This window comes from Stegostoma tigrinum, chromosome 5, assembly GCF_030684315.1.
Source record: "Stegostoma tigrinum isolate sSteTig4 chromosome 5, sSteTig4.hap1, whole genome shotgun sequence".
In the NCBI taxonomy this organism is placed as follows: domain Eukaryota; kingdom Metazoa; phylum Chordata; class Chondrichthyes; order Orectolobiformes; family Stegostomatidae; genus Stegostoma; species Stegostoma tigrinum.
This window is the reverse complement of record NC_081358.1, coordinates 68,554,186-68,580,561: the sequence shown is the minus strand read 5'-3', so window position 1 is coordinate 68,580,561 and position 26,376 is coordinate 68,554,186. Positions and strand designations below refer to the sequence as shown.

General features: G+C 37.9%; 1 protein-coding gene across 3 annotated transcripts in view; it reads right to left on the bottom strand.

Moving 5' to 3' along the window:
- rb1cc1 (RB1-inducible coiled-coil 1) overlaps window positions 1-26,376 on the bottom strand; it is a 190,375-nt gene that overhangs the window by 38,766 nt on the left and 125,233 nt on the right. Inside the window, exons 19-21 of one of the 3 annotated variants that reach the window (XM_059646056.1) lie at window positions 11,243-11,290; window positions 5,815-5,923; window positions 1,006-1,064 (exon numbers count right to left, since the gene is read on the bottom strand). In XM_059646056.1, coding sequence (XP_059502039.1) covers window positions 5,822-5,923; window positions 11,243-11,290 — 150 coding nt within the window. In that variant the 3' untranslated portion in view covers window positions 1,006-1,064; window positions 5,815-5,821. Of the gene's footprint in view, window positions 1-1,005; window positions 1,065-5,814; window positions 5,924-11,242; window positions 11,291-26,376 lie in introns of those variants that run through there. The other 2 variants (XM_048529229.2, XM_048529230.2) reach the window with 2 other exon arrangements.

The window sequence follows — 26,376 nt, the reverse complement described above, 5'->3', positions numbered from 1 at the left end:
AATTTGGTGTTCTGGTACACAAGTCATAGAAAACAAGCTAGTGCAGCAGGCAGTTAGGAAGACAAATGGTACGCTGCGCTTCATTTGTAAAAGTGTTTGAGCATAGAAAAAAAGTCTTATTACAGCTACAGAAGACCTTAGGGGACACAGCTAGAATGCTGTGTCTTTGGTTTCCATCGAGAAAAAACATAAAAGACATACTTACTAAAGAGCATGTGCAACAAAGACTCACCAGACTTATTCTCAAGGTGGCAGGTTTGTCATGTGGAGAGAGATTAGGTTCAGTAGCTTTGCATTCAGCAGAGTTTAGAAGAATAGAGGTAATCGTAACTAAGTTAGAGAATTTTGACGGGGCTAGGGGTATTTGCTAGGGTACTGGGCTTGCCATTCTGCACTAGGATGACAAGGAAGCTCTTCAGACAGCTGTGAACTTAGAAATCGCTACAACAGAAGCTTGTGAAGGCCAAGTGACTATGTTTAAATGAGACTTTTAGATGCTAAAAGTGTTAAGAATTACTAGAGAGAACAGGAGAGTTGCATTGTGATAGAGGATCAACAATGATCATGTTGAATTGGCGAGTGGGTTGGATGGGCAAAATCCTTTATTCTTACACCTTTTTTCTAGAAGCTTTTTATAGAATTGCTTGCCTTGTTCACAAAAACCCCAGCTCCCCACGGGAGCTAGTATGCTGTTTTGGATTTCGAAAGACAAAAAATTTCATTTAAAAGGAAACCCTTGGAAAGTTTGCAGATACTGGTGACGATGGCGTCTGAACCTGTGTCTTAAATGATTCTGTTTTTGGGATGTGTGGTGAAGGGAAACAGTGAAGGGGAACAAGTGGAAAAAACCTTTTCAGAAACCAACACTTATACATTCCAACCTCCTGATGTCTTCCAGCAATTATGCAAATCAGTTTTTCTTTATACCTTATTAAAAAATGTAAAAGTTAAAATATCATAAAACAGCTTGGTGACATTACACTTTAACGACTGGGAAATACTTACTCTCGAATAGCTATTTTGTCAGAATGTCTGGAAGATACAGAAGACATGCTCTGGGACATCTGAAAAATCAAAAAAGAGTCAAATATTAGCCCAAGGCATGTTGTAATTATTATTAGCGATTTTGTTAAATAGACTTCACTTATTGCAGCCAAAACACAGTAAGAGAGCTTGCTGTTTGGGCTGAATCTAATTATCTAACTCCGATATATCCCAATATCCTTTCACATTTCCTTTGTGTGTTTACCTACTTGTCTTTCAAATGTGCTCTTAATTATGAGAAATTTGGACAGACAGCAAAAAATGTTCCCATTGACGAAAGCAGTAGAGGTCACCATCTGGTAAAAATCAGATGTAAATGACCAGAAGCTCTTATTTATTTATAGCACAGCAAGTGATTAGGAGAGAGGAGATGGAATCTATGGCTTGAGACATGATTGATGCTTGCTTAGTCATCTTGATCCATCACGATACTGGTATGGCAAACTATTTTCAAAACATGTGAAGTGGAGATGATATCTAGTTCATGTAAATTTCCCATGTGCTTGCTTCCATCAATGGGCATTGTGGATTTGACAAGTGCTATTGAGGAAGTCTTGGTGAGCAGCTGCAGTGTATCTGTGTTGTAGATGATAAATAAGTCGCTATTGTGACAGATGTAATGATTAATACACGGGTGGCTATGGTATGGGGTTGCTTTGTCCTGAATGGTGGTCCAATGTGTGATCTTGGAGCTGCACTTGTGCAGGCCTGTGAAAAGCATTCCTTTGAACAGCTGACGTGTCTTATACATGGTAGAAAAGTTTTCAAGTGGTGATTCAATCAATAGTCTATACCCAACAGTGCATCTGCTTTTATAGCCATGGAATGTGACTGATTCAGGTAGACTAGAAACATGTGTCAACTGGGGGGTTAAGCGATGGTACTGTCAGTAAGTCTAAAGGGCTGGTAGATAGGATCTATTGTTGAAGATGGTCATTGCTTGGCCTACAGGTAACATCTGCTGGGGATAAAGCAGGACCATCTGAGAACAGCAGTTCCTAATCTACAACTACTACCAGCTAGGAGGTCAAAGACAGCACATGGTGACACCATTGCCTCAAAGTTTCTTTCTAAACCACTCACCATCCTGACTTGGAAATAGAATTGCCATTCCTTCAGTGTTACTGGGTCTAAATCCTGGCACTCCTCTGTTGTTACCTATACTAAGTGGAGTGCAGCAGTTCAAGGCAGCAGCTCACCACCTTCTCAAGAGCAACAAATGCTGGTCCAGGCAGCAACACCAACACTCCATGAATGAACTTTAAAAACAAAAACAAATGCTGCTCATGAATACTGTGTAGGGGCTAGCGTATTGACATCAAATGATTGTTAGGCCAACAGGAAGCAGAAAATATGCATAAATAGCTCTTTCAGATTAGCAAAGTGTAATGGGTGGAATACCACAGGGTTTGCTGCTGGAACTTCAATTGTGTACAATTTACTCAAATGTCCTGGACGAAGGGACAAGTGTTGTTGACAAATTTGCTGAGAGAAACGTCAATAGGAAAGCAATTTGTGAAGAGGACTTTGTAACCTCAAAGAGATGTAAGACAGGTTATGACAGTGTGCAAAGATGTGAAGTTCCCCATTTTGGTAGGAACAATAAAGAGGAAACAATGACAAGAGATTCCTGAGCTCAGAAATAAAAGGATCTGTGTTTTTATGCCCCAATCATAAAAAGGTTAGTACACATGTGCAGCTATTATGAAAGCTAATTTTCATTTATTGAGGGAAGTTGAATGAAACTGTGATGGTTACGCTTCAATTATACCAGGCACTGCTAAGACTGCAGTTGGAATACTACGTTAATACCTGGGATGGGGGTGGAGGGTTTAATATTATGATTAAAGGCTGGAGCTGAAAAGTAAGAGGTGACTTCAATGAAACAAGATCCTGGCCAGTCTTAACATTGTTTATGTAGAGGGAACATTTCCTTTTATTAGAAAAATCTAGAACTATTTAAAGGTCAGAAGTAACTACTTTTCAGAGAGTTGGGTGTCTTTGGAACTCTTCCTTCCTGACAAGGTAGTGAAAAAGTGGACCCTTCAAATGTGTTTCTAAGAACAAGACAGAGGTAGATCTTTAAGGGGGTGCAAGATTATCAGAGCTGAGATGAGAATGCAGATAAAGTTAAAATCTGATCAAATATGATTTTACTAAATATCAGAGCAGGCTCAAGTGGCTGAACAGATCATGCCTGTTCCTTGTTCATATAGGTTCCTAGTTCATTTATTGCTTGCTAATTCTTCCCAACCTTAATGCCAATTTTTCTTTAAATTTATAAATTTAATATTTTATACTTCAAAGTCAATTAATATGAATTGCCCCTGAAGCTACTCAGCGAGACTTCCTACTGGTCACCTTAGCAACAAAACTGGCAGATTTCCTCGTGTGCCTCAGTTATAAAACTGTATGTAGCAGAAGGATATATAAAATTGAAGTTACAGGATGGGCATTAAAGCAATAAAGCAAGGTAGGCTGAGGAGAATGCAGTAGCTTGAATCTTCATAAGTGCTCTCCATTGCAGTTGTGGGGCAAGCAATTGATGTTGCTGACTTGGAGACTGCAATGGTGACTGTGAAAGTTCTGGTGAAACAGTACTGCAATGCAGTTCCGGGGCACTTTAACTATGCAATATCAAATCAGTGTGTCATAAGAGGCTTTTCTCTAAGACCTCACCAGAGCCTCCAAAATGACTGCCTAGGTACCTCTTCATATTTTGGGTCACAGCAATTTAGGAGTTAAAATGGAGAAGCGGGGAAAAAGTTTCATAGCCTCAGCTTTAGAATTGGAATGTGAACAACCGTATATAGCAATCAATTCTAGATTATCAATTCCAGATTTAATCATTTTCTGTATTCATAAAGTTATAAAATCAGAGTCATGCAGCATGGGAACAGACCCTTCGATCCAACAGTCCATGCTGAACATAATCACAAACTAAACTAGTCCCCCTGCCTGCTCCTGGTCCATATCCCTCCAAACTCCTTCTATTCATGTACTTATCTAAATGTCTTCTAAACATTTTAATTGTACCCACATCCACCACTTCCTCAGGAAGTTCATTCCACACACAAACACCAGTGTGTAAAAAAAGTCTGCGCAATGTCTTTTGTTTAACATCTTTTTCCTCTCATCTTGAAAATGTGCCCCGAGTCTTGAAAATCCCCATCCTGGGGTAAAGACACTATCTATACCCCTAATGATTTTATAAACTTCTATAAAAGGTCAATTCTCAACCTCCTATGCTCTAGTGAAAAAAGTCCCAGCCTATCCAACCTTTGAGAACACAAGCCATCCATACCTGACAACATCCGGGCAAATCTTTCCTGAACCTTCTGCAGCTTAATAATATCCTTCCTACTGGACACAGTATTCCAGAAGAGGCTCCCACCAATGTCCTGTACAACCTCAACATGATTTCTCAACTCCTATACTCAAAAGGACTGAGCAATGAAGGCAAGCATGCCAAATGCCTTTTTAAACCCCGTCTATATGTGACACACACTTCAATGACTTATGTACCTGCACCTCTAAGTCCATTTGTTCTACAACATTACCCAAGGCCCTACCATTAATTGTATAAGCCCTTCCCTTGTTTGTTACACAAAAATGCAATACTTTGCATTTATCCAGATTGAACGCCATCTGCCATTTTTCAGCCCACTGACCCATTTTATCAAGGTCACTTTATAACCTTAGAAAACTTTCCTCACTGTCTATAATGCCACCAATTTTTGTGTTGTTTGCAAGCTTACAAACTATGCCTTATATATTCTCATCCAAATTATTTATATAAAAGACAAAAAAACGACCAATCCCTATGGAACACTGCTGATGACAGACCTCCAGACCAAAAAGCAACCCTTCACCACCACTAAAATTAAAAACTAAAAGACTGTAGATGTTCTAAATCAAGGACACAAACAAAAATTGCTGGAAAAGCTCACCAGGTCTGGAAGCATCTGTGAAGAAAAATCAGTTTACATTTTGGGTCCAGTGACCCTTCCTGAGGAGCACTAACTGACTTTTCTTCACAAATGCTGAGCTTTTCCAGCAACGTTTTTTTTAAACTCCACCACCACACTGTCTCCTGTTGTTAAGCCAATAATGTATCCAATTAGCAAGCTCACTGAATTCCACACGACTGACTTTTACTACTTAGTCTACCATGCGGAACCTTGAAGGCTTTACTAAAGTCCAAGTAAATGTCTACTGCTCTCCCAATTTTTGGTAACTCTCAAACAAACTTAACCAAGTTTGAGAGACATGATGTTCCTGTCACTATCATGCTGACTATTCCTAAATCATTTCTTGCCTCTCTAAATGCCCATAAATCTTATCTTTTATCATCCATACCAATAATTTACTCACAACTAATGTCAGATTCACAGGTCTATAGTTCCCTGGTTTCTCCTTACAATCTTCCTTAAAATGTACAATATTAAGTACCCTCCAGTCACCAGGGACCTCATCTGTAGTTATAGGTGATGCAAATATTTCCGTAAGGGCTCTCGCAATTTCCTCCCTTACTTCCCACAATTTTCTGGGACATGTTAGACCAGATCCTGGAAATTTGTCCACCTTTACATTCTCCAAGAACCCTGAACTTGTTCTTCTGTACTGTCAACTGTTTCTAAAACACCAAAATTCATTCCTCCACATTGTCCAAAACTCCATTTCTTTCTCCACAGTAATAACAGATGCAAAATAGTCAGTCATTTAGTATCTCTCCAGTCTCCTGGGGCTTAATTTAAAAAGAGGACATACCGTCTCTCTAGTTCTCTTGCTCAATGTATTTCTGGTCTCCCTTTGGATTATCCTTAGCCTTATCTGCCAATGCCATTTCACATCTCCTCTTTCCTTTCTTGATTTCTTTCTTAAATCAATATTAAGAAGAAAAGAGAGTGTAAGAGCATTCCTGAGATTCAGTTTAACCAAATTGTCTATATCTAAAATAATACTTTTATTCTTGACTATAACCTGTATCTTTATTCATCCATTATTCTTCAATTTCACCAGCCTTACAGTTCGCTGTTACAACATAATGCTTCCGAACTTGTTATCACACTCTTGAAAGCCTCCCATGTCAGTTATCCTTTGACCCACAGTCTACTCCAGTCAACTTTTGAAAGTTCTTGCCTCATACCATTAAAATTTGCCTTACACCAATTTTTTCCAGAAATATTTTGAAACTAATAGAATTATGATTACTAGACCCAAGTGTTCCTCCACTTTGACTTCAGTCACCTGCCCTGCCTTATTGCTCAAAAGAGAGTTTAGTTTTGCTTTTTCTCAAGTAGGAGCTCCACATATTGATAAAGAAAAAAATTCTTGAAAACATTTATCAAATTCTTCACCATCTAAACCTTTAACACTTTAGTAGCCCCAGTCAAATTTTGGAAATATTAAAATCCCTAGATTTTGCATTCTGGCACAAAAACCTGATGTGAACATTACTCAATGTTACAAACTGCAAGTCGTTTCAAAGCAAAACTTGATTAAAAAATAAAGACAGATGAGAACCCAGTACTATCTGTGTTGTATTCTAGTGCATTTCTCTCCTAAATTGGTGTTTTCAAGTATGGTTCTCACAGGCACCTGAAGTGTTCAAAATGAATCTCAAAGTTTTGCCAGTTTCATTTGATTTAGGAAGAAAATACATAATTCAGAAAAACTAGAGTCCACCTATTTAAACATTCTCCTGAATACCCATACTGATGGAAAAATGCAACTCTTAACATACGCCTGAAGAATTAGGTCCATGTGAATTTTAAACCTGACATTTAAGCAACAAATTCACAATATTCAGAGACTTGAAAAATTTAGGAAGTCTATAATTGATTTTTGTCACTGCTTAGAGTTGTGTAGCTTTTGCACCATTTATTTAACTAATGCTCCAATTTGTAAAGATTTCAATTTAAAATATAATCCATCTTAAAATACCTCCTGGAATCACAGTAGTCACAGATACAATTGTTTTGTAAGCTAATAATATTGGTATTCTTTCATGGTTAAATTTAAAATTAGCTTGCTATAATAAATGTCAGAGTAAAGGATGTTACAATTATTTTATATATATATAAACACACACACACACACACACACAATCAAAAGATAAGTATAACAACTAGCATTACACACATCTTAATATTCTTTCATTCATTTTAGTCTAGTTTTCAAATACGGACACAAAGTGACATGTAAAAATGACCTTCAATATAATTAGATCCTGGAGGACTGCTGCAAGACGACATTTTGTTGAAACTTTTTGGTCTCATACTCATCAGGATCACTTGCCAAAAATACTCAAGGTAAGTGAAATCCATATTGATACTGAATTCAGAGGAAAGTGCTGATGAGAAATCCTACCATTCTAGGGTAAACCAAAAGTTTTCAGCAATAGATGAAGCTAGCTACTATACAGCGCCAACATGATGGCCTTAACCACTAACACAATGCTGTCATCATGCCAGAAAGACATTGTGCCCATCACAAAGATGAGTAATTTAGTAAATGGAGGATGCTGGCTTTATAGACCGCACGTGCAAAGACTGGCAGATTGTGTCAAACAGCATATCCATTCAGCTATCAGCAACAAATAAGGTATGAACATATCCAGCCAGCCTGTGTTTGCAAAATTCACAATACTGTCCAATATTAGGTACACTTCCACAACTGGACAACATTTGTCAAATAATCAAGTTTGTGAAGAAATATGTTGACATTTTTGGATGGTCAGCTGTGTGCAGTTTCTAATACTTGCATGTACTGGAACCTATATTAACATATTGATTAACGTAATCATTTCCTTCAAAACAAAATAAGCATGCATATACAAGTGCACTGCTCCAACTCAACACAGCAACAGCCACCCTGGTTAATTTTCCAGATCAATGCCTTTTCCAAAAACTGTCATCCACATGGCTTAAAATTTATGTAAAGTTGGACAGTTAGTGGTCAGTCATCATTAATTAGTGCATTTCACTTTTCAGTCAATATTCTTTTCACAAAGCAAAGATGTTGGGTTCCCTTTACATTGTTCTGATGAATACAAGATGAAAAACAATGTATGAAATATCATTCACAAAACATGACTTTTCAGCAAGTCATATTCTGTACTACCAACTATTTCCAATTAAGAGGATTCATTCTAAAACAGCTGAAGCAGATTTGAAAGGGAAATATTGTGATCAGAATGTAGTCAATAACACCAAAAAAAGGTCAGAGGACTAGTAACATACAAAATTAGCAAAATCATGGCAAACAAAGCCTAGAATTTAACAACCATTGTTCAGACTGGCTTGAAGTTCATTTGAATTTCCAAGTGTTCATATTTACTTCCCTTTGAAGTAGTGTCCCTTTCATTAAATTTCAATTTGGTTAAATAGAATGTGAAATGATTATATGTAGCTCATTTTGTATTCTTTTGCAGCCTCCCGTACATCGCAAATGCACTTGTAACCAACATTACACGTGCAAAGTAAAGATTGAATTTGGAGGTATTTTAAAGAGTTAATGATATTGGTCTTCATATAACTGGAGATAAAGAAGACTATTTAAAGCTATTACAAAGATTACCAACTAGGGGGAGGCAATGGCCTAGTCATTATTGCCAGACTGTTAATCCAGAGACCCACATAACATTCTGGTGGCTCAGGTTCAAATCCTACCATGGCAGATGGTGGAATTCAAATTCAATAAAATATCTGGAATTAAGAATTTAATGATGACCACAAATCCATCAATTGTTGGAAAAATCCACCACCTGGTTCACCATCCTTTAGGGAAGGAAACTGCAATCCATTTCTGGTCTGGCTGACATGTGACTCCAGACACAGCAATGTGGTTGAATCTGAACTGCCCTCTGGGCAATAAATGCTGCCTAGCCTGTGATGCCCTTATCCTGTGCAAGAATAAAAAAAGACCATAAAATTAGCACTTGCCCTTCGTGGCCATCACTGAGTAACAGATGTCTTTCTTGGAATGCCCAATTAATATGAAAAGAAGGAAAGTTTCATTATACAATTCACATTGCAGTTCCAAAGTGCATCTAGCGATCGAGGTAGAAACAAAAGATTTGAAAGGTCACTGGATTGGCAAAATAGATAGCATCTTTGCCACTGAGTTAGATCGTCCATGTTAAGTACTGCCCTAGGTCTTGGCAATCAAGAAAATGTATTCCTAACATGGCCAAACAGTTTGAATATTTACCTAGAAATCCTTCCAGCACACACCAATAGAAAGCAGTAAGGGTGGAGGAATTCCTTATCAGCCATACCATAGAAACTTGTTTGGCCATCTATTACTATCCATAGCTCCAAATGTACAAAATGCATGCAGAAGTACACACTTCCACAGCAACTTCGACTCACCAAATGAGACGCGACACCCCAACACTACAGGATTATACCAAATGATGAACATGGAATAACACTGGGTGTGTTACAATGCAGCCTTTTGTAACACCGACATTTGTTGTTTCTTGTTATTATGAGGGCATTCAAGAATTAAATAAAGCGGTTGCCCATCTATTTTAATAATGATTCTTCTTCATATAACTGTATAATATTGTAGAAGTATTCTTATGCTTTCGGGTACTTTTAATTTACTGACTAACAAGTTCAAACAAAATGTTTTAGTGGTGCTATAACTTGTAAAATGATTCAGAGAAAAAAGTTTTTGGTAACTATTAGCATAAAATAAGCACAAAATATTATCTCAAGATGTTTTTGAGATTAGTTAGAATTGATTTTTCATTGAGAAATAACAACACACTTTGGGATTAAAAATTAAAATGGAAAGACTATAGTTGACTGAAAAATTAATTACTGAAATAGGAAACAAAAGAGAGAACTGGAAATTCTGAGTACATTTAATTATTTAGAACATACAGGCAGATAAATATTCAACAGTAAAATATGCCAGATACAACATGCAACACTTTTTAAAGTAAATGGAGAAAAGAAAAGAAAAATCAATAAATGTGCATTTCCTCGTAAAATCTCCAAAGCTCTTTTCAAAAAAATACTTTTTCCCCTTATTCAGTAATCAAGGATATGCAAAAATACAAACAATACAGGTATTATCGTAAAACAGCCTCTCAAATTGCTGTGCGTATCATGCTTCCATTCTGACAGCAGTACCATACGACTAGTCTCCTGCATGGGGAATGCCAACCTTCTTGCTAATGATAAAGATTTTTCAGTAACTATTTCCAATGATTTGCATAGCACCATTCCTTATTTGATTGCTCAGCATAGCTATAAAGTGTTAGGGGTTTTCAGTTAAAGGGGAGGTATCTTACAGTTACCTAGTAATCACACGATTTATAGCCTAGAAAAAAAACTGCAAAATGGCTAGCAAAGTTAAATGTTACACCATATTTTAAAAAAGCTGTGGCAATCAATTTTATGTAACAAATAAATACATGCTAGCTTCATATAAACTGCATTCATTTACTTCAATATACATCTCTTCCAAACTGAGTTCCTCAATAATTTGAAATTTACTAATAGCTTCTAGATATTTTTGAAGAGGCCAAAAAAAGTTTAGATAATTATATAATAAAATGTGAGGCTGGATGAACACAGCAGGCCAAGCAGCATCTCAGGAGCACAAAAGCTTTTGTGCTCCTGCGATGCTGCTTGGCCTGCTGTGTTCATCCAGCCTCACATTTTATTATCTTGGATTCTCCAGCATCTGCAGTTCCCATTATCTCTTAGATAATTATATGCCTGGAATCACCAGCAAACAGCTTCTCAAAACAGGATAATAAAAGAGTAATGATAAACCAAAAAGTTTTAAAATATGAAATTCTCAATGTGCATTTTTAAAAATCCCAATTCAGAAAAATCCATGTTGAACAGTGCAGCACTTGTGTAGAAATTAAAACTAGTTTAAGAAAATGTAAAAGGAAGATTAAGAAAATTTTTATTTCCCCCCCACCTTTGAATAAATCTCAAGCTCTGATGTTATGAGGAGAAAGAAAAGAAATCTTTCCAGTCTGGCAACACTTGCAAATTTGCAAGAAATATTACTTTTCTCACCTCTTCTCTACACTTTCCCAGTTTCTCTATAGAACAGTAGAACTAAAATAGCTGATAATAGGGTGAATTCTGAAACTGTTGCCCTTAATGTAATGAGTTGGGCCCAATAAAACTGTTTATTTGCTTTGTGGCCGAAATTGAATACATACCAATCTTTGATTTAAACGTTTATTCTCCTCTTCTTTCATTTGTAATGTCTACAAGCAAGCAAAATAAATTCATGTTTTTAAAATTGGTAGCACATTTGACATAAAACTTAGAATGTGTTAATTAATCAGTAAGTTAAAAGTACTTGTGTGAAAAGTTAAAATGCCACCATCAGATACCAGCAAAAAGTTTAAATAAGTTACATTTTTTCTTAATTCTTTTCCCTTAATATATGTACACAAGCAGCAGTAACAGGTGAATTACACAAACTGTTTATTGGCAATGCTGAGGTCACATGCATTAGAATGTGCTTCAAGTAATAATATTCAACTTGATCAAACATTACAACTTTGGAAGATTTTCCCATATTTAATTCAATTACATACTTGTACAAACTTTACTTCACAACATTGGTGCTGACATGATGGGTCAAGCAGCCCCTTTTGTGTTGTAAATTTTCAGTGATTTTGCAGTCAATTATAAGCTGTGAAAAACACGATGCAACTTCAGACATCTTTGAGACATGAAGCAGTTGAGGAAAATTTAACTTAAAATATACAAAAACATAATTTATGGGACAAAAATAGATGTATGGAAAAACTGAACAACACCAACTAGAGAAAGGTATAATTAAAAAGAATACAGCTAACTCTCCCTAATGAAAAACACAGTCTGAACATCTTCCGAATGGTTTTGACAAGGTGGAAGTGGAACGATCATTTCCTTTTGTGGGCAACTCCAGAACTAGGATTTAAAGTTAGGAGTTGCCCTTTTAGGACTGAGATAAGGTGGTTCTCTCTCTATAGAGGATTATATAGTTTTGGAATTCAACTTAGACGCTAGTGAAAGTGAGGTCATTGAATATTTTTAAGACAGAAGTAGACAGGCCCTTGTTCATCGATCAAATGGAAAGTTTGAGGGTGGGTGGGACTGGGGAGTCTGCAGAGGCAGTGTGGTAATGTTCTGGGAACATGGATTCCAATACCACAATGGCAGATGTGACATTTTAAATTTCAGAAGTGAAATCTGAAATTTAAAAAAGCTTCAACGCTACAACAATAATAGGGTGAATTCTGAAACTGTTGCCCTTAATGTAATGTAATGAGTTGGGCCCAATAAAACTGTATTTGCTTTGTGGCCGAAATTGAATAGCGATTGTTGTAAACACATTTGGTTTACTAATGTCATTTTGAGAAATAAATCCATTATACTTACATGGTATGGCTTAAACACAGACCCACAGCAACGTGACTGACTCATAAGTGCCCTCTGGGCCAAATGCCCACATTCAACAAATGAATAAAAAACAGATCAGCCATGATCTTATCAAATCGTGGAGCTTTGTATGATTTCTCACATTATATGAACAAACAAAATCCTGCCCTATTACAAAAATGTATGTATAGCAAATGCAGGTATTGACATCTCTTCTTTCAGTCAAAAGTATATGTCCAATAATTCTTTTCCAAGTCATTAGTTGGACTAATACATAACAATAAAGCAAATGTGAAACCAAGAAAAAGACAAATGCTTATTCAGGAAAGAATAGAAATGTTTTAATGTTGCATTTACATGCCCAAACAGTACCCCAAAGTACACTTCAGCCAACAAATTATTTTAAAATGTAATCCCTGCTACATCAGTAAACATAGCAGAAAATATACATATAAAGTCATCACAAACAGCAACAACAGGAATGACAACTATAAATATTTTTTGTTGCGCATTTAGGGATACGTATTGTCCCAAAGACTAAACATTCAAGGACCAACTGCTCCTTTCAACAGTTAAGCTTTGTTCATAACTCTTTGTAGGAACTCCCATAAACAAGGCAGGAAACAGATGGTTGTGTGTAAAACAATGCTGCTTTTGGTCAAGACTGATCGAATTGGATCTCGAGTTGTACATTTTATTCCAAAAGGTCCTATTGGCAAAATGTTAGCTTGAGTTGTGCATAGGATTAACAACATAAAGGGAGGCACTGATTACACAATCAGGAATGCAATGTTGAACCTTCAGAAAACTCCAAACAGGCACTTAAGACATTAAGTACTGGTCACTGTGCTTCAAGGAAAATGCACAGGTTCTCAAGAGATTGATCAGAATGGATCTAGGCATTGAAGTGAATGTGGTTTTGTTACGACATTAGATTGGAAAGGCTGGCATTGTTCTCTTTGGACACAGGAAATTGTGCAGGATTTGATAAAGGGCTTGGATAAGGTCAAAGATGAAGTGGGTGGAACAACTTTTACATTGTGTGGAAACAACCTGAAATTCAGTGTCCACAAGGTTGGTAGAAGGGAAAATAAAGCACTGCAAAATGGGACAGGACTGATGTTGTTGAAAACCTTCACTAGTTATAAAATTTACAAATGACAAACATTTTATAAAGAGAGCCACTGGATAGTTTGCTAGACCGGTCAGTGAGTTTTCAATATTTTTATTCTTTTATCAATTTTTGTTTGGAGCTGTAAACAGGGAACAGAGCTAAAGATGACTTACTGACATTGGATAATAGTTTGGGTTAAAAGAAAACAGACCAAAACTTTTGTTTAGTCTTGGGCATATATATGCAACATTATATGTCTTCACAGTGGAAGACATGAGTAGTATCCCAACAATTAAGGAGAGTCAGGGGCAGAGTTGAGTATGGTAGGCATTACAAAAGAAAAAAAGTGCTAGAAAAGCTAAAAGTCTGAAAAAAATTAATAAATCTCCTGGCCCCGATGGGCTACTTCCTACAGGGAGGTGGCTGAAGAAATAACAGAGGCTTTTGGTTGTGATCTTTCAAGAGTCACTGGAGTCAGGGAAAGTCCCAGATGATTGGAAATTGCTGGTGTAACCCCCTTGTTTAAGAAAGGATCAAGACGAAAGATGGAAAATTATCGGCCGATTAGCCTAACCTTGGTAGTTGGTAAAATTCTAGAATCCATTGTTAAGGAGATTTTTAAATTCTTTGAAGTGCAGGGTCGGGTTAGAACAAGTCAGCATGGATTAAGTAAGGGGGGGGGGGGGTCACGCTTGACAAACCTGTTAGAATTCTTCAAAGAGGTAGCAAGTAGGTTAGACGAGGGAAACCCAGTGGATGTTATCTAGACTTCCAAAAGGCCTTTGGGAAGGTGCCTCATGGGAGGCTGCTGAGTAAGGTGAGGGCCCATGGTGTCTGAGGTGAGCTGCTGGCTTGGAGTGAGTACTGGCTGTCTGACAGAAGGCAGAGAGTTGGGATAAAAGGCTCTTTTTCGGAATAGCAACCGGTGACAAGTGGTATCCCGCAGGATTCAGTGTTGGGGCCACAGCTGTTCACTTTATATATTAATGATCTGGATGAAGGGACTGGGGGCATTCTGGCAACGTTTGCCAATGATACAAAGATAGGTGGACAGGCAGGTAGTACTGAGGTGGTGGGGAGGTTGCAGAAAGATTTAGACAGTGTAGGTGAGTGGTCCAGGAAATGGCTGATGAAATTCAACGTGAGCAAATGCGAGGTTTTGCACTTTGGAAAAAAGAATACAGGCATGGACTATTTTCTAAATGGTGAGAAAATTTGTAAAGCAGAAGTACAAAGAGATCTGGGAGTGTTGGTCCAGGATTCTCTAAAGGTTAACTTGCAGGTAGAGTCTTTGATTAAGAAAGCAAATGTAATGTTGTCTTTTATCTCAAGAGGGTTGGAATATAAAAGCAGCCATGTGCTTCTGAGACTTTATAAAAGCTCTAGTTAGGCCTCATTTAGAATACTGTGTCCAATTTTGGGCCCCACACCTCAGGAAGGACATACTGGCGCTGGAGCGTGCCCAGCAGAGATTCACACAGATGATCCCTGGAATGGTAGGTTTAATGTACGATGGACAGCTAAGGATCCTGGGATTGTACTCATTAGAGTTTAGAAGGTTGAGGGGAGATCTAATAGAAACTTAGAAGATAACGTATAGCTTAGAAAGGGTAGACGCTGGCAAGTTGTTTCTGTTAGGCGGGGAGACTAGGACCCGTGGGCACAGCTTTAGAATTAGGGAGGGTAAATTTAAAATGGAAATGAGGAGACAGTTCTTCAGCAAGAGTGGTGGGCCTGTGGAATTCATTGCCACGGAGCGCAGTGGGGGCTGGGACGTTAAATGTCTTCAAGGCAGAGATCAATAAATTCTTGATCTCACAAGGAATCAAGGGCTGCGGGGAGAGTGCAGGGAAGTGGAGTTGAAATGCCCATCAGCCATGATTAAATGGTGGAGTGGACTTGATGGGCCAAATGGCCTTACTTCCACTCCTATGTCTTACGGTCTTATGGTTTATTTGAGGAGCTAGGCCTGGAAGCAGGTTGGCTCCTGATCAAAAGCTTCTGCAGATGCTTCATGAGAAAAGAATATTGTGTTCAAACAAATAGCAGAAATTGGCTGTTAATGAGGTCAGTACCTATGAATTGGTTACAGCATGTCTGGAAAAGACCTTCTGCTCAAGCAGTAGGCAGATGTTGAATGGTAACAGGGACTTTGTGGAAAAAACAGTTAGTCTATCAGGGAGTGGTAAGAGTTTGCATTAAGTTTTGGACTGTTTTCTGAGAAGGAATCTGGCTGATAGTGTTACACAGTATAGAAGTTTGAAAGCTCTCTGCCTAATGTGCCCTGATCAGCTCAGAGATTAGTAAGTTAGGTTATATGTATTATGATGTTCACTTGGGTGAACTACAAGGGTGACTGATCAATACTTTCAGAAAACAAAAATCAACCAGGAGACCATCACCTATGCTTATGCAACAACACATCATGAAAACCACTTAAGTAATCTGGCCAGTTGTGTTATTTTGTTTTATTTACACCTTAACTTGTTTTGCGTGAATGGGAGTGAAAACAAAGGTTTGCTTTGTTGTTTTATTTTACTGTTCTGAAGTTATATAGTCTTGTCCACAAATTACTAAGTCTTTAGCTCAAGATATAAATCGGTGTCTGGAATGATTATTCACAAGAGACTGGGATTATTGATTCAAAAGTCTGGGGTCAATTTTAAGGGTCTCTGAAGATTGTAATTTCACTGTGTTGCAAATACAGAGGGAGAAAGGCCAATTGGATTTGACTGATTCTGTGTCGTGTTACATTCAAAATTTTCATATGTACACTGGAAAGCAGAAGGTAAAATTCAAGAGCAGTGTCTTTACAAAATACAAAGATGCTCTACTGGAGAAATAGTGCAATAAGTATGAAATTTATCACCCTGGCCCTTATTATGGCAGAGATATAGAGATAGATGCTGAGAGGGTGTCACGTCTGATCAATTTGATTACTTTCTTTTTAAAAAAAAGTGACCAGATGCGTAGACGAGGGCAACATTTCTTTTTGAAATGGTATAGGTGAATCATTGAGTAATAAATGTTAGCCTAGCCAAAGGGCAGTTAAGAGTCGATCCTATTGCTGAGGGTATGGAGTCACACGTAGACCAGACAGATTTTTCTGACAATCGACAACAGCTTCACAGTCGTGATTAGACTCTTAATTCCAAATTCTTATGGAATTCAAATTCCAACACCTGCCATGGCAGGATTTGAACCTGGATCCCCAAAACATTACCTGTGCCTCTGGATTAACAGTCCAGCAATAATACCACTAGGTTGTTGCCTCCTCTACCTTTAGTGTAGTCCACCTGGAGTCATAGAATCATACAGTACAGAAACAGACCCTTTGGCCTAACTCATCCACACCAACCAAGTTTCTGAAAGCAAACTAGCACCATATACCTACATTTGGCCCACATCCTTCTAAACCTTTTCTAGTCATTTATTAGTCCAAATGGCTTTTAAACATTCTAACTGTATCCACATCTACCACTTTCTTTGTCAGCTTGTTCCACGTATGCACCACCCTGTGAAAGAAAGCTGCCCCTCAGGTCCCTTTTACATTTTGGACTCCCTGTCCTGGGGAAAAGACCTTGGCTATTTCACTTATCTATGCCCCTTATGATTTTATAAAGGTCACCACTCAGCCTCCAACACTCAGAAAAATGTGCTGGTCCATCCAGCAACATAGAACTCAAATTCTCCATTCTCAGTAACATTCTTGTAAATCTTTTTTGCACTCTTTACAGTTTGCTAACATCCTTCCTATTACAGGGTGACCAGAATTTATATGCAGTACTCCAAATGTGGCCTTAACAATGCCTTGTACAGCCATAAGAATGACATCCTAATTCGTAATCAGATGCTTTTGCAGATGATGGCAAGTTTACCAAAGACCTTCCTCACCATCCATCTGGGACACCACTTTCAAGGAACTTTGTACTTCATCTCTGCTCAACGTTCCCCAGGGTCCTACCATTAACCCACATTTATCTAAATTAAACTCCATCTGCTATTCCTCAGCACATTGGCCCAGATGATCAAGATTCCTTTTACCCTTAAAAAACCTTTTCACTGCCCACTATAAACAAATTTTGATGTCATCCACAAACTTATTAACCACACTTCCTATGTTCTTATCCAAATAGTTTATATAAATGACAAACCACCACCAATCCTTGCAGCATGCTAATTGTCACAGGCTTCCAATCTGAACAACAACCCTCTGTCTCTAGTGTTAAGCCAATTTTGTATCCAATTGGCTACATCTCCTTGGATCCCGTGTGATCTAACCTTACTGACTAGTCTACCACGTGGGATCTTGAAGACCTTGCTAAAGTCCATCTTCCTTTCTTGGTCACCTCTTCAAAAATTCAGTTTGTGTGTTTTGGAGATCATGTCTCAAAATTATACACAAAACAATGCTGACAACCCCTAATTCGTGCTTGCTATTCCAAATGCATATAGATCCTGTATCTCAGATTCCCCTCCAACAACTTAACCACCACTGATGTCCATTGTCCCCTGGCTTTATCCTGCAGCCTCTCAAATAATCGTACAACTTTAGCCACGCTCTAGTCTTCTGGCACCTCACCTGTGGCTGCTAAAGATAAAATATCTCTGCTAGAGGTCCTGCAATTCTTTTTTCCTAGCTTCTCCACAGAAAATACAGCTGAAAAATATTCATTCAGGAACTCACCCATCTCCAATGGTTCCACACATACGTGGCCTCATTGATCTTTAAAGGGGCCATATTCTGTCCCTAGTTGCTGTTGTCCTTAATACACATGCAGGATGTCTTTGGGTTCTCCTTAACCTTGTCTGCCAAAGCTACTGCACATCTCTTTTCTGCCCTCTTGATTTCCCCTAAAGTGTACTCACTTGATTCCATCAGACGACACTGAACATATGCCTTTTTTCCCCCTCTTGACCAGAGTCTTAAAATCTCTAGTCATTCAGTATTCCATACTCCTGCCAGCCTTGTCCTGAACTCATGTTATCTTGTTTTTGAAAGCCTTCCACTTGCCAATCGTCCTTTTACCAGCTAACAGCCTCCTCCAACCAACTTTTGAAAGTTCCTGTCTCATCATCAAAATTGGCCTTGCCCCAATTTAGAACTTAAAACTTGTAGACTAGACCTGTCCTTTTCCATAACTATTTTAAAAAACCAAATAAATTACGATCACTGGTTAAAAAGTGCTCGAACACACTCCAGTTACCTTACTTCCTCTTAGGAAATAAGGGAAGGAGAGTTTTACCAGTTTTCTAGTATGGCCAACTACATATTGATTGAGAAAGTTTTTTTTGAACACTTAAATTCCTCCCCATCCAAACCCTTAACAGTATGGCAGTGCCTATCTTTGAAAAGTTACAATGTCCTAATGTTACAACCCTAGTATTCTTACATCTATTGGCAATGTTCCAATATATTTGCTCCTCAATTTCCCACTGACTATCGGGGGTATGCTATCCTATAGTACAATCCCAAAGTGATCAGCTCCTTCTTATTTCTTAGTTCCACCCCTATAGGTTCAGTGGATGATCCCCTAAGAATACCCTCTAAGTAGTGCTGTATTGTTTTCCCTTATCAAAAACACCACAACCCTGTTTTCTTGACTGCCCTTCTATCCTCCATATAGCATCTTTACCCCAGAAAGTTGAGCCGCCAGTCCTGTCTGTCCCTCAGTATAGCTATGACATTCCAGTCGCATGTTCACATCCATGCCAAGTTCACCTGCTATACCTGTCAGAGCACTTGCAATGAAATAAATGTATTTTAATTCAGACTTCCCTGGTTCCTTGTCTTGCTCTTGCCTGCTATGGTCTATTTAGCTTGCTTCCTCTAACTTCCTTACCAGAGTCAACCTTCTCTCATCTCACTACTGCTTAGGGTTCTTACCACACTAACCAGCACCCCCCAACCATCGCACCATCAACACCCCACCCCACCAACCCCACACACACTACACTAGTTGAAATCCTCCCAAGTAGATCTAGCAAATCTCCCTACAAGGATATTAGTCCCCCTCTAGTTCAGGTGCAATACGTCCCTCTTATAGGAGGTTATTTCTGCTCCAGGACAGATTCCAAATGATTCAAACATCTGAATCCCTGTCCTCTGGACCAGATCCTCAGTCATGCATTAGTCTGTCCCATCCTCCTATTCTTACTCTGACCAGCACATGGCATTGAGTGTAATCCAGAGATTACTAACCTTGAGGTCCTGCTTTTTAACCTCCTAACTCCCCACATTCACTCTGCAGGACCTCATCCCTTGCACTACCTATGTCATTGCTACCAGCGTGTATGATGACCTCTGTCTGCTCAAGTTCCCCTTCAGCAAGGCCTTTGATTAAGTCCTGCACAGGAAACTGATAACAAAAAGGTAACAGCTAGACGATTGTGCGCAATACTGGAATCTACATTACAGAAGGAATATGGTACCACTGGAGGAGGGTGCAGAAGACATTTACCAGGATATTGCTTGGGCTGGAGAGTTTCAGCTATGAAGTGAGGTTGAACAGACGGGTTTGCCCTTAAAGTAGAAGAGATTGAGAGGAACACGACTGACAGGAACATTGTTGAGACATAAAATTATGAGGAGCACAGAACAGGGTAGACAAGAAAGAAACATATCCCCTTGAGAGGGGATCAATGACCAGGAGGCATAGATGAAAAGGCAACAGGCAGGCAATTCAGAGATGAGGAAAAAAATTTTTCACACAGCAGGTGGTGAGAATTTGGAGCTCACCAACTAGAATGGTGGTAGACGCAAAAATCTTCATGATATTTTAGTAGTATTTGGATGGAAACTCGCAACGATAAGGCATACAAGTGGATGTGCCAAGAGCAACGGCCTAGTGGTATTATCGCTGGACTGTTAATCTAGAGATACAGGTTCGAACCCTGCCACGGCAGATGGCAGAATTTGAATTCACCAAATATCTTGAATCAAGAGTCTAATGATGACCACGAATCCATTGTTGGAAAAAACCCACCTGGTTCACTGATGTCCTTTAGGGAAGGAAACAGCTGTCCTTACCTGGTCTGACGTACATGTGACTCCAGCAATGTGGTCGACTCCTACCTGGGCAATAAGTGCTGGCCTAGCCAGCAAAAGCCTCATCCCCAAATGAATTTTAAAAAGTGCTAGAAAATGGGATTAGAATAGCTAGATGGCTGTTTTTGAGCAGCATGGGTTCTATGTAGGTCTCTATGGACTCCAAGAAAGACAGCAAGCAACCGACAGCCAGAAAGACAAAGCCAGTGACAGCATTCAAAATAAGGTAGATGAATTAGCAGTGCAAATAGACAAATAGTTGTGATCATTAGGTATTATTGCAGTCATGGAGGCATGGCTACAGAGTGACCAAGAATGGAAAATGGAACATCCAAATGCATTCATTAATTACAAAAGGAACTAAAAAAAAGGGAAAGCTCAGCCTGTCTGGCAGCATCTGTGAAGGATTTCAGGTTGGGTGACCCTTCCTCAGAACAGTTCTGAGGAAGGGTCACCAGACCTGAAACGTTAACTTTATTTTCTCCTTCACAGATGCTGCCACACTTGAACTTTTCCAAAAACTTTGTTTTTGTTCCCCATTTACAGCATCCGCTGTTCTTTTGGTTTTTAATAAAAAAAGAGAAAGGTGGGTAGGACTGTTAGGGGATGAAAAATCAGTGCAGTTATGAGGAAGAACATCGGCTTGGAAAGTCATGATGCAGAAATTGTATGGGTGGCGATAAGAACAACAAAGGGCAGAGGGATGCTCTAAGGGGCGGTGTGGACTTGTTGGGCTGAAGGGCCTGTTTCCACGCTGTAGGGAATCTAATCTAATTTGACTGAGAAAACATTTTTGGGGTTGTCTATAGGTCACCAACAGTAATGGAGATGCAAGGAGATGCATCAAATGAAAAATCAGATGTAAGGAACAGGAGTACATTTATAATCGTAGTTGACTTTAACTGACAGATTCAACAAATCAAACAAGTAATGATATAATGATATTTGAGGAAATCAACAAGCCATTCTAGACTGGGTACTGTACAATGAGAGAGGATTAATTAACAATCTGTAGCATTCCTTTGGGAACAGTGATCATAAATGTTGTCTTATTGTCATCAAGGTGAACAGTCAAATTTGAAATGAGGATCTTAAATCTAAGTAGAGACTATGAAGCATGAATTTGAAAGGATTAATTGGAAAAAAATTACTAAAAGGCTTGATGGCGGATAGGCAAGGATTTACATTTAAAGAACATATACATGAAAGTATTCATTTCCATCTAGCACAAAAATAAGCGAAAAGGTGGTTCAACCAGGGCTTACAGATGAAATTAGGGATAGTATTAAATTCAAAGAGGAGATAAAATTGTCAGACAAAGCAGCAAGCCTGAAGACTGGCAGCATTTTAGAAATCAGGGAAAGAGGGAAAAAATAATGATCAAGTGGGGAAATATCAAGCAAAATTAGAGGGGATGAAAACTAACTGTAAAAAAGTGTCTACAAAGTATATTAAGATCAAAAGAGAGTGAAGAAAATTGTAAATTTCTTACTATCAGAACACAGGGAAATTACAATGGAAAACAAAGACATATTTGAAGACCTGAACATATACATTGGTTCTGTGTTCACAAAAGAGAGCACAAATAGTTCTGTAACATTTCTAGGAAGTTAAGTCTTGAGGGAGCTGAATTAAAGGAAATCAGTAGTAGAAGGCAAATAGTTGCTAGATAAAATTAATGGGGTTAAATGCTTACAAATTACCAGGCCTGATAAATCCCTGTTCAGATTACTAAAGAAAGCGATTTTGCAAAACAATTGTACACCTTCATTAGTAAACTGTCTGAAATAAGTGCTTCACCACAGGAAAGATAGATATGCCTTCAGCAATAGTAAGAAAAAAATGCTCTGAAACATTATTCCGAAGAAGAGTTGGAACAAAACATTCCTCAAAAGTAAAGCATGGAAATAAACCATGCCTGGTTGAAAAGAAAATGAGAAGTAACATAGAAGAGTGATTTACACATAAATATTTAAATTTCACAGACTAAGGAGGCACATGTAAATGGAACAATCTCTCATTATGTCCAGAAAGAATGGTGCAGAAACCCAACAGGTCTGGCAGAGAAAAGGTCATGGAGAGAAAAACAGGTTTAATGTTTTGAGTCTGTTTAGATTTAACTAAGTCGTATTGGATTTGAAACATTAACTCCACTTCTCTCTCCACAGATGCTGCCAGACCTGCAGAGTTTCTCCTGCATTTGATTCAGATTTCTAGCATCCAAAATATTTTGCTTTTATCCCACTCAGCCGCGTGTTAGACTTAACAAGAGTAACAAAATCACAAGTTCAACCTGACCTGTAACCTCAATGTTTCATGAAGCATGCAGCAGCTTTGCGATGAAAGAAAAAGAGTACTAACTCCAACTATGTTAGGAGTAACCACTATATTTAAAGCAACAAATCAGAGAGTCTCCAAGTGTGTTGAGCTAGACGGGAAGCACTATAGAGAAAAAAAAATTGTTAGTCACTGTTTTATACTAAGTTTTGCTAATGTGTTACTTTCAAATGAAATCACCAGCCCTTGATGAAATTCTTTTCTATTACCCACAAACAAAACATCTCTCTACATCAACATGTGATACTTTTCTTCAAAAGGTGTAACAAGGCATTCAACAAAACTTCAGCACAATGCTGATTTAAAAGACAGGTGAAAATCTTAGAAGGAACTAATTTAAGAACATTGCACAAGGATAGCAAAAAAGGGGAAAAAGTGACATGATATAACTTGAAATTCACTGAATTTTTGTACAGACAAGAGTTAATTAAAAAACTGCTACCTGAAATTTAAAATTTCAGGAACCCATGATTCTGAAGAAGCTCTATAATGAGTTTGCACAATTTATTATAGCATTGACAATAAAAAGGTATCCTTCATAAATCAGAATACGAGAGTTTTTTTCTTCACATCCCGTCCACTATAGGCCTGGTTACAGGAAGAAGTAGTCACTTGAATTATTGTGATTAAAATGAAAATATGTCAGTTTAAAAAAAGCACACATCACGCATCTTGACTTCTGACGAAGAAATGATGGGAAACAAAGAATAGAAGCTTTCAGGAAAAAAAGACTTTCCTACTCCGGGTTATCCTGCAGGGCACGACTAGGATCTTTTTCTGTTACCACCCACCTCTTAAAACCCTGCTCCCCATTCCTTCCATTCTCATCTGTATCTGCAGAAAATAGGGTATGAGAGAAAGCTAGTTAGCAATATAAGAAACAGATAAGAGTTTATACAAGTATTGAGACAAGAGCGTTAGTAAAGCTAACATTGTTTCTCAGCAGCGAGTCTGAGAATTGATAATAGAAAACAAAAAAAAATTGTGAAAGGGCTGACAGGTATGTTGTGTCTATCTTCATGGTAAGAGACTTCAAAACTTCCCTAAAGGTAACTGAAAGTCATGAGCTGATAGGGAGGGATGACATATGACTTGTTACAAGATTTGGAAGCACAGGCAATATGTGCATTTGTTATAATCTTCCAAAATCCCGATGATTCTGGTAAGTTCCCAGCAGATTAGAAGCATTTATGTAAGTGAGACCAAATTTCAGCTACCTTCAGATGCCTTCTATTTTCTTTATGTTCTATATTTAAATTACACTGCACCCAGGACGGAGGTACACTGTATTTAACATTGAAGGAGACCAACCGGAATTTAGTTCCTTATAACCTCAGTTCAGAAAGTGAGAATAATAAAAAAAAGTCACCTGGAATAGCTACAGTGAACACATATCAAATTGGTAATAATACCCAAAACTAAAATTTAGTCAGATAACCACCACTCAGCTTTGCTATAAATTCTAAATCAGAGAACCAGTGTATGAATGGAATCATGTCCTCCTGAATAGCAGATACAGTTTTCACCACAGGCTTATTATTTTCATGGACCATTTTTTTTAACATCAATGAATAAGATAAATCTGTCTTTCTCGGTTTTTAAACTTTATTCATTAGATCATCCAGATATTAGTAAATGCAGAGAAGTGGTTTACAAAACAAAGCAGTCACAACATTAAAAGTATGCAATATAAAGATTTGAGGAGTAATGGTTGAGTTAAACTACATCAATAGACTATCACTGTTACGATTCTCTTAGCCATTGCCAGTTCCAAAATTTAAAAGTAGTGTCTTTCAAGTTAGTTGTTCCCCCCTCCCCTCCACCTCATTCAAGGGATGTGGGTGTCATCGGCTAGGCTGCAATATTGACCATCTTAGCTACCCTGCCTTCTTGGAGGTCAACTCGTTAGTTGCTTCAGGGTACTTTCCTGCACAGTTTTGGTCTCCAAAAACAGTAATTTCACAGAACTATAAATTAAAGCTTGGTTTTATTTCTAGTTAACCTCAAGTATGTATCCACTCTTTCAGTCAGATACGCCTTCCAACTTCCCAACAGACATTTCATGCAGCAATTGGAGAAGGAACAGCTGTAATCAGAGCCAAGAATAGAGAACTGTTTGTAGGTGACAATCTTTGTCACAAACAGCAAGACTGCTCACAATCAAATAAGACTGCTATTTGATTTTTTTTTGAAAAGTAAAATCAAAAATAATGAACTGGCATATTTCCCATTCATAGGATTTTCAAATCTCTTCACTGTACTGTAGGAAAATATAACAAGCAATTATGTCTACCTGAAGCTTAGCACGACACTATAGGTACAGCCAACTGAAATAAGCACTGCTAGTGAATTTGCATTGAGTACAGTAGCTAGCAATCATGTATTGTACTTTTTTTGAAGTAACTAGATAGTCATCACGGTACGTAGATAGGCAGGCAAAAAACCAGATTGAAATGGTTAAGACATAAGTATTCTGGCTTCAAAAGTTAGCCAACAGTTAAAGTAACATTTAAGGACAAAAAAAAATTTGTATTTACTGTGGTATCTCTGATGACAACTAATGGTTAGTACAAAGTAATGCTCCTATCCCTAGCCTTTAATGTACTAATTCGCACAGCTGTACACAATATTTGCAACATGTTAAACCATTTGCTTGAGCAACAGAATGCAAAAGTTGTTCTTGTACATGAACGCCAATTCTATAGCTTTACTAAGGCACCCAGAACAATAGTTCTTTTAATGTAATAAAATATTTCAAAGTCGTTAGAGATGAAGAGTTTTTTGTCGTCACCCTAGTCTGGTTTTAAATACACGTCTCATCACATAACTCAGGAGGCAAAAGAACAAATGCTATGTTCACGAGCTGAAATTTTCTACATTCTCTTAGCATAATACCATTTCTGATTAGCAGAACTTGGTTAACTAAGAAGAGTAATTAGCTGAAAGAGTGTCAACAAATGTTTTCTCCTCCAGCTACATGCACTTCTATCAGTTTAAAGGGGTTAGGAAAATGGGAGAGAAATATTAAACAAACAAACAAGTCATTTTGCATTAAATGGGCACAAACACAGGTATAGTTCATATATTTTGAAGGGAATACTTTCCATTTTTAGTGCCATTTTATAGGAATCGATTAATACCATGCTGTATACACCTTACCAATTCATTTACATTCCCAATTTTCGCTACCAATATCTATTGTATACTGCTGCAGTCAAATTAATATGTATTGAGAAAATAATTAAGCATAATATGGAGACAAATCTTTAAGAACATCTTCAGCACATCACATTCTATAAACAGTCATTAATGCAGTTCAAAATGAATCCTGCAAGTTCAAAATATTGTTGTTTAAAAGAAAATGCAATTATGTAGACAGAACAAATGAAAAAAGGTACAGGTCTTAAAATTTCTTGTCAAAC